Source organism: Vespa crabro, chromosome 23 (assembly GCF_910589235.1).
Source record: "Vespa crabro chromosome 23, iyVesCrab1.2, whole genome shotgun sequence".
Taxonomy (NCBI): domain Eukaryota; kingdom Metazoa; phylum Arthropoda; class Insecta; order Hymenoptera; family Vespidae; genus Vespa; species Vespa crabro.
Window position 1 is genome coordinate 2537501 of NC_060977.1, and position 10000 is coordinate 2547500.

At 32.5% G+C, this 10000-nt stretch overlaps 1 protein-coding gene across 1 annotated transcript in view; it reads left to right on the forward strand.

Moving 5' to 3' along the window:
- Nucleotides 1–3245, forward strand: part of LOC124431945 — a 3395-nt gene extending 150 nt beyond the window's left edge. Inside the window, exons 1-3 of the mRNA XM_046980372.1 lie at nucleotides 1–169; nucleotides 599–852; nucleotides 3168–3245. The exon at nucleotides 1–169 is cut by the window's left edge and continues 150 nt beyond it. Coding sequence (XP_046836328.1) covers nucleotides 1–169; nucleotides 599–852; nucleotides 3168–3245 — 501 coding nt within the window. The remainder of the gene's footprint in view (nucleotides 170–598; nucleotides 853–3167) is intronic.
- Nucleotides 3246–10000: the final 6755 nt, after the last annotated feature.

Consider the following 10000-nt stretch of genomic DNA (forward strand, 5'->3'; position numbering starts at 1 on the left):
TTTCTAAAGAATCAACACAATCATTTTTCTCAAAGAATTGGCCAAGATCAGGATTTTCAAGATCACGGAGATGCTCTCGACTATATCGCGAATCCAAAGTATCAATTCGCTTATGGCGTTGAGGATCATCATACCGGTGATTTTCATGGACAGAAAGAATCAAGAAATGGTAAATTAAATAATAATTATGATACAAACGTTATAAGTCGAGTTTTCCTTATCGCAATTAAAAATTTTTCAATCTTAATCTGTTATATCTGAAATCGTACAATTAATTTTTCGATAAAAATCTATTAGTTGAAAAAAAAATATATATATATATATATATATATTTTTTTTATTTTTTGAATTTGTTTTACTACAAAATTCTTCGTTTACTTTTAATAATTACTAGTTGAAAATTTTTTTTTCAATTGCTCTTCGATAACGAACATCATTTATCAAATACTTGCTGGATTTTCTACATTTCGATTGGATAAAAATTGATTTAATTCGAGTAACGTTATCTATAGAAAAATAAATGACAAATATAATGAGATCTAAGGATTGATTTGTGAATAACAAAATTAAATTTATTTGATTTCATTTAATTTAATAGGTCATAGTGTATCTGGCGAGTATAGTGTAAAGGAACCCGGAGGTGCCTTAAGGATTGTCAGTTATCACGCTGATAAAGATGGATTCCACGCTATAGTTCATACTTCCGGTAAAAATGATCACGCCTCAACCAGTTTCTATTCTCAGCAAGATCAAGTCCAAGTTCAAATTCAAGATCGCGATCATGATCGCGATCAAGGATTAGATAATCATAAAGAAAATCATTCGCTTCGTAACTATGAGACTTCATATTCGGTTAGTGACGTATATTAAACAACGTTTTGTTTTTTTTTTTTTTTTTGTATTAAACAACAAGCTTATCTTTCACTCGATTTATAATGAATATTTACTCTTTCTCAAAAATTCTATCTACCAATTCCATACCAAAGTTTCTATCATCGTTTAAAAAAATTTAACACTACTGTACGAACACATTATTGTAAATATAAATTATTTTTCTACTCCAATTAATCTTTACAATTTGTCGATATAAAAGATTATTTATTATTCTAACTCGTCGAACGTTATTCTATCACCTTTTATATCTAACGTTTTTATTAGTATTATTATTATTAACTAACAAGTATATATATATATATATATATATATATATATATATATAAAAGTATATCATTATAGATATATATATATATATTGTTTTAACAATATTATAAAATATTATAAATGAAAATGAACATTTTGTAATATTGTATCATAATCATCGTTGTGTATAGTACTTGAGTGAAATAATTTATCGTTATAAAACTTCTTACATGGAAAATAAAATATATTCATGATTATTCCGCAAAATTGTATCGATGATATTTGCTTTTTTTTTTTTTTTATCCTCTTCTTTGTTTTTTTATTCTTTCTTCCTTTTTTTCTTTCTTTTTTTTTTCCTCCTACGCTAGCTAAAAGCAGCCTCTTGTATAAGTCGAAGAAAGTATTTCTTTGCTCTTTTCTACGCGCTCTCGCGCATCGTCGAAATATGAAAGTTGTTTTCGAGAAAAGGAAGGTAGGATCTTCCTGACGTTCTTACAACTTCTTCCCTCACGGATAGAAGCTCAGAAGCTCTTCCCTTGGAAATAGTTCGAACGATAGATAGATGTGCAATATAAAATTCGAGGACGTATCCGCTGCCATTTCTTCGGCCGAAAAATCGTTGAATTCAGATTTTTCTCGGTCGAGGAGTTTGAAAAGGGATACGTCATTTCAATATTTCCTATAATCCCGTAGGATGTTAAAAAATCTGTATTAAAAAAAAAAAAAAAAAGAAAAAAAAAAAGAAAAAAAGAAAGACAAAAAAAAATGAAAAAAAAGTAAGAAAAACATACAAAGAAACAATAAAAAGAATTTAATGAAAAAGAGAAGAAAAAGAGAGAGAGAGAGAGAGAGAGAGAGAAACGTTGTTAAAATTATATAAAAAGTCCAAAAAATTCTATCGATTTATATGGAATTTATAAAACAAAAAGTTTAACAAAATGAGTAAATACTAACGAATCAAAATACACACAATACTTACACATCAAAGAGCACAGTGATCATACGGAGAGAGAAGTTCAGTGAGGTTCAGTGAGGTCGTCAACGAAAGGACGATCGTTAACGAGACGCGTAGGCAGCAGAAAAGAAGAACGTACGTCGTTAAAGCTCCAGCTCCCTTCTCTGATCTATCGAATACCGGCTGAAAACGTAACGTCGTTATCGATAGCGATGGGTGGAATGGCGTGTTCGATCGAATAAAAAAAAAAAAAAAAAGAGAAAAAAAAAGAAAAAAAAAAAGAATAAAAAGAAAAGCAAAAATAAAAAGAAACGGAAAGGAAAGAAAATAAAAGAAAGAAAGAAGATGACGTTGGTCGTCGTTATGTAAACGGAAAGATATTTTTCAACTTATAGAAATCCTTTATAAAAATATCCTATAATATCATATTATTTTTAAATATATATATATATATATATATATTAGTTGCGTATTTTATATGATATATAAATTAATTAAAAATTTTATACAGATATTTATCTATGGATATATAAATGTATAGAGGATACGTAATAAATTTTTATACAAATAAATGATAAAAAGTTAAGATAAATTTTCTACGAATATAGTCGACGAAAATATAAAATATAGAGAAAGAGAAATATTTTTTTTTTTTTTTAAATAATCGAAGATAAAAAATAGTGTTCGTTTATCGATCGTATTAATGAACGTAGACGAGATATTTAGGACGCGTGCGTCGCATCGGTCATATTGAGACTAAAACTCTGTATCAGTAGATACGCCTTGCAGCAATTTCCGGCGCGGATCCGGAAGTTACTAATTATTGTTCTGATTATTCTTCCCATCGTTTCGATGAAACTTCGTTACTCGTTTTCGTTTGATTTTCTATCCTTATACGATATTTCGTCGTCGAACGATTATTTTCTATCTACGAACAAATAAACGATAAGACTCGTTTACTTTTTAATACTTTTTATCTTGTAATAAAATTCATAGTTGATATACTATTTACCTGCCGTTAAACGCAAGAGATTAGAGTTTGATAGGTTTAAGAAAATTTGACGATCCTTAGGAGAGTCAGGAAATTATACAGGAAATCGATTACAAGGGATTAAACGTTCAAGTTTGTGGTAAACTAAAGTCAATATAAATTCACTCCAACGTGTCACGAAGAGAGGCAAAAGTTTCTTCAACGTCGTCTCCCGTCCCTGGCCTTGTCCTAAGAAATTTTCTTGGTTCTACCTCGTACAATTAATACTCGTTTACCGTCCTACAAGAATAATTTATATCCTCTATAAATCCGAGGACCAATAAAGCGCTACACAAGAATTCACTAGTCCTTAATCTCTGCAAATGAGAAAAGCGACGTTTGTACTGTAATGAAAATTGATATTTATTACCTGAGAAAAGGATATGCAAAATTATTTACGATTAATTCGATTTTAAATTATTTATTTAAATACTATGATTTATACCCTATATAACATTTTATTATATATATATATATATGTCTTAAAACATTTATATACTATAAACATTGAATTCTGATTAGCGATTGATGACTTAACATTTTTCGTATCGATTGAAAAGCAAAACGATTAAATATCTTGTTAACGAGTAAAATTGACTTAAAACATTTTCATAATAAACGTCTCTCATATCTACTCATATAATATGTATTTTTATTCTCATAGGTATTACTATTTATTCTGAACAACTTATTATTTATTCGAATGAAATCATAGAAAATGCTCAATCATACGTACTAGTGTAAATCTAATAACGAAAACGAAGCAATACGAACGTCGAACAAATTTGTTACCTTTTGTATTCTCGTTTAATCGAACTCTATCAACAATGTATAAATGATTAAAGCTTTCGTATAAAACAAAAAATTAAGCGAAGCGAAATCAAACGTGCGTTATTATCGAGATATATCGTCGATACGTACAACGATAATTTCTGTTTTGCATCGATAGATCGAGTAGACATAGGTCATATAATTCAGTGACAGATTTTGGACCAATCCAATCAGCGAATCTTCGTCGTTGTCATTTAGCGTGTATAACATCGATGAATTTCAACTCGCTTGACGAGACGTATGCATGTATATTCGTTTCGACATCATGCCGAGCTAACTATCATAAATTCTGTTTTCCAACTAGAAAATTTTTAATGGAGAAAATAAAAGAGACAGAGAGAGAGAGAGAGAGAGAGAGAGAGAGAGAGAGAGAATGAAAGAAATAAAAATACAAAAAAAAAGAAAAAAGAAAAAAGAAAGAAAGAAAGAAAGAAAAAGGAAAAGAAGTTAGAATACCATACGACTTCCGAAAGACGTTAGTATGTATCTATGAAGGAAGATATATTAAAAAAGCTTTGCAAAGTGGCTAATAAATCATTCGCCTTATGATCCTTGAGATCTTCTTTTCGTTTCGTTAAAAAAAATTCTTCGTACCCATTCTACGGAGAAATTCTTCTTTTGCCATGAACGTAAGTCTTAAAAGAAATATCTTCGTTATTGTATTCCTTAAGAAATAAGAACAAATAATTAAAAGATACAAAATGAAAAGATTTAATTCGAAAAATATATTATCGTATATTTTATTAATTTATTTTTAAATTAATTAATTGATTAATATATATATATATATATATATATATATATGTATTTATATTTGATAGAAAGGAAGTTTAAAATGTTACAAGACATAAACTACGTCTTTACTCTGCCACGATGTAATTACGACTGATCCTCTCGCAAAACAAAACAGAGCACGTTATAATCAAGGACAGAACATCGGTGGTATAAACATTTTGCTTAAGAAAACTAGAGAAAGAAAAAGGTAAACAAAAAGATTAAGGATACGTAAGCGTCAAGGACATAAACGAATTGATTGCGAAAACGAAAAAGAAAAAAAAAAAAAAAGAAAGAAAAAGAAAGTAAAAAAAGGAGAAAGAAGAGAGAAGAAAAGGGCCTAAGAGAAGGGAACGTGTTGGTAGTTCTTATGTAATCGAAGGATTCGTCGTGGAAGACGTTTTCCTTCGTTTTGACAAATAGATAGGTCGAAGGGGATTTAAGGTCGAGAGATAAGCTTGCTTTATAAGCAAGATATATCGATCCGTCGGATTACGAGAGTTATCAACGTTAATCGAGATTGACGTTTAATGCGTCAACGGGGCCTAGACAAGCTTTTTGAACGATGCCAGAAGCGTAATGAATCAGATTGCAAATGGACGACATATTGGAAGTAGGAGCGAATAATCGATCGAATCAAAATGGTATCGATCAGTGAACAATGAACCGGCCTAAGTCTTTCAATTGGTTGGAAACCGAAATTCACTTCCGAATCTAAACTGTTCATGGTTCGTACCACGGTCGCTCATTTATTCGACTATATATATATATATATGTATATATATATATATACACGCGAATTTGCTCGTGCGCATCTACCTCGTTATGTTCTGCATTACCACGAACGTTAATTCGTTAATTACTAATTTAAGCAAACCTTGCTCAGCAATTATATTTTCCTATAGTTCTATCCTTCTCCCACTCCCACGATATACATATATACATATATATATATATATATATATATATATATATATATGTATGTATATATATATATGTATATTCGTGTTAACTCTCGAGAGGCAGCTCTTGTACTCTCGAGAGCGTTCCGCGACATTTTTCACCGCACGATAACGAGCCGATCTTCGCTTTCGTCGACGAGTTCAAAGTTCAAAGATCACGTTCCAACACGTATACCGAGAGTGCTACAGGTGGATGCTTCATCAAATCTCTTCTAACTCGTTTCCTCTCTCTCTCTCTCTCTCTCTCTCTCTCTCTCTCTTTTCTTCTTCTTCTTTTTTCTTTCCCTTTTGTTTTTGTTTTTGTTCTCCCTATTTTTATAATTTTTTTTTTCTGTTCTTTTTTCTTTTTCTTTTAATTCACTTATATTTCTTTTATAACGAGACAAGGGGATAAAAGCGGGGGGTGTAGGGGTGAAAAGAAACTCGTTAGTTCTAGATAAAAGTACAAGACGGTAACGAGAAACTCAAATGTCAGATTTCATATTTACTACGGAAATATTCAAGGGACGACGATAAAATGTAAAAAAAGTACAGTAAGACTATTTCGATTTTAATAGTCTACTTATTAGTTAGCAAATTAACTAATTAATACTTTCTCATTCCATGATAAAAAAAAGGAAAAGAAAAAAAGAAAAGAGAAAAAAAAAAAAAAAGAAAAAAAAAAGAGAAGAGAAAAAAGAAAAAGAAAAGTAAAACCTCTTTGAACTTCTTTCTTCTTTCATAGTAAATTATAGTGCCGTAGGAAAGGAGACTGTAGGGAAATATTCGTGTAGAAAGAAACCGATGGTTGTTAAGCCCGCAACTTCTTCGCCGTAGGATTATTTTTCTTTTTGAAAGTAGTAATCTGTAAAGCTCGTTGAACCGCAACGTTGCTCCCGTGCCATGTAAAAAGTCAAAGGAAAAAGATGTGGTAAAAGAGACGAAAAGTGAAAAAAGACGAATACGAAGATGGGGAAATAAGGGATAGATGTAAAATATAAAGGCAGATGTTAACTAAAAGAATGTATTAGACAATAGAAAAATAGACTGATAATAAAAAAAATGACAATCAAACGTAGAGTGAGAATTGGGCTTATGTCTAAAGGACGTTCGCCTATGATCCCCTTTATATATCAAACGGAAAATAATTAACGACGAAAGTTTCACGACCCGGAGCAACGTGGAGAGTAACGGCGAAGGTGAATTCGTAAGGGTTGAAAAGGGGTAGAAGGGGAAAGGGTAAAGTCAAGAGTCAGGTCGAGAGCTCGCGGAGACTAATTGAAAGTTTTGCATACTGCAAAGAAGGCATTAAGCGCCGATGGGACGAGTCGAGGGCTTCTTTTTGTTCCTCTTCATAAACGAAAGAAAGAGAAAGAGAGAAAGAGAAGAAGAAAAAGAGAGAGATGGAGAGACACACACAGACAGATAGATAGAGAGAAGGAGAGAGAGAGAGAGAGAGAGAGAGAGAGGAAGAGAGTGACACAGACAGACATACAGATAGATAGAGAGAGAGAGAGAGAGATAGAGACTAAACGGAAGAAAGAAACAGCCGCTAATCTTCGCGTCTTTGTGAACGATAACCAAATGCTAATTAAGCGTACAGCTTTAAACCACGTATAGATGATCAAAGATCATCCTGCTTCGATCTTCGTACACTAACGCGAAATTCTCGAGAACTAATTAAACTTTTAGCTTCGTTCAGAAGACTCGCGAATATTAATTAACGCTTGATAAATGAAAGCGATTATATTTCTATTGATTATAAATACGGCTACATTAAAGAGAATTTCTAACTATGGAATAATTGAAATTCTCAATCTCTTTAATTAATCTATACGTACTTTTCCTCTCATGTAAAAAAAAAAAAAAAAAAAAAAAAAAAAGAAAAATACCGATACAGGAGAAAATGCTAACAAAAACAAAAAAAAAAAAAAAAGAAAAGAAAAGAAAAAAAGAGAGAGAAAAGAGAAAGAAAAAAAGATGGAATAAAAGGAGCAAAATATTAAAAGAACAAGAAGAAGAAGATGAGATAAAAAAACGGAAGAAGACGAAAAAGAAAAATGAAGAAGAATACGAAGAAGAAAAAGTGAGAGAGAGAGAGAGAGAGAGAGAGAGAGAAGAGGATAAAAGAGGTGAGGTCGTAGAACCAGTCGGACCGACCAATGAAATATGTAATTCGGTGTGAACCGCGTAGGTTTCTCGCGCGAGTGAGATGAGGTCGGCATTGAGACGCTCGTGGAATTTATTTATGAAAAATGTATAAATCAGGGCGGAAGGAGCGAGAGTGCAGGAGTAATAATGCAGCACATAGCCGCGAGCGAGAAGCGGCCGTGGTAGAAGAGAGTGAGAAAGGTGGAATCAAGCGGAAAAGAGAAGGTAGAGAGAGAGAGAGAGAGTAAGAGAGAGAGAGAGAGAGAGAGAGAGAGAGAGAGAGATGGTGAGAAAAGGAGGAGGGAAAGAGGGAAGAGAGGAGGAGGGGTACTGCTAACGGGTACGACCTACATTTGGCCTACGGGTCACAGGGTAGTCCGGGCTATTGATTCAGTTCGCTCTTAAACACAGCCTCCATTTCATTTCATTTGACCTCTCACCCTTTCTCTCAAATTCTTCTTCATAGAAGATAGCCCATACCCCAACGAATTTCCTTCTTCGTGCCTTCGAAGAACGCACCATCGACGCGATTAGACCAACTCTTCTTTTCTCTCTCTCTCACTCTCTCTCACTCACTCACTCACTCACTCACTCACTTACCCTCGATAAATATATCCTATCTTTCTTTTTTTTTTTTCCTTTCCAACTCAACTTCGAAGCTATTCCGTTTGTGGTGAAATGGACCGTTTCAATATGAGAGGAAAAAAGATAGAGCTTCTGCAAAAGTGCATTTCTTCGATCGCATTAGAACTATTTTTCACGAGTATTACTTTTTCGCAAAAGAAAGAGAGAGAAAGAGAAAGAGAGAGAGAAAGAGAGAAAGAGAGAAAGAGAGACAGAGAAAGAAAGAAATGTCTCGTTCGTTCTAAACCGATGAAAGTCGCTGAAAACAAGAGTCGACGCCGTTAAGACCCACCCCTGACTATTACGGCGACTTTATTGCTTTTCTTCGAAGTCGCTGACCGCCTTTGGAGTTTACGAAAGTTTGCGAATATCGCGTCTTTCTTAAACAGTTCCGTCTCGACGTTAAATAAATTTCTTTTTGGCAAAAACCTTCAGTATTTTATCCTCCCTTATATTGTTTCTTTTTCTTTTTCTTTTTTTCTTTTTTTTTTCTCTTTTTCTTCTTTCCTTTTACTTTACGCCGAACGCACGAAATCAGAAAGCGAATTATTTCATTAAATGAAATTAATTTCAATTCATTCAATCATTCATGACATTCAATCATATCAATGATAATATTTAATATATTATCACATAAATATAATTATATTCAATTAATTCTACAAAATTTATCAATTTTGTAGAATTCATCGATCTTCTTGTTAATAATCTTCTTTAATAATAATGATCGAAGATTTCATTGAATCGTTTAAGGAAGTTACTCTTACGAAAGGATTGAAAAAAAAAAAATAGAAAAAAAAAAAAAAAGAAAGAAAGTGAATGAATGAAAAAGAGTACGTTGCCCAAACAAAATGTGTATCTTTTTCTCGACATTTTTCCCTTGAGAAAGAGATGGAGAAAACCAAGAGACAGAGTATATAAGCAAATGCCTTTGCTAGAAATGTTAGAAAGTTTTCCCGTGGATAATCGAAAGCAGTTTCAGAAGGAAGTCCCATGCAACACGAGTTACCCTTTCCTCTTTTTACTCTGCTTCCTAGGACGTACATTTTTCAGAAATAATATAACATACAAGCATACGTACATATATGTACATATGTGTGAAAGTGTATATATATATATGTGTGTGTGTGTGTGTGTGTGTGTGTGTGTGTGTGTGTATATTTTTACGCTTACACGGCACGTACAACTTGCCATACCGCACTCGCACTCGCACTTGTCACAGTGACTGACATCTTGGAAGCCGTTCAGAAAAATATGAAAAGAAACTTTACAGAAAGTGGGGGAGAAAAAGAAAAGAAAAAAGAGAAAACCAAACAAACAAACAAAAAAAAAAAAAAAAAGGAAAAGGAAAACAAATTACGAGAAGAGTATTCGGCAAAATTGCGAACGGTAAATTTTTACTAATTTACGATTAAACCGGTAAAGAGACGAAAGTAAAGTTTTGTCGTACTTAGTCCATTATCCCCCTTTTCCTTTTTAAACGGTTCGTTTATCTCGGACGTGTAACGAGAAACGAGCAAATTTTAGCACTCGCCAGGAAATTGGAAATTTTTC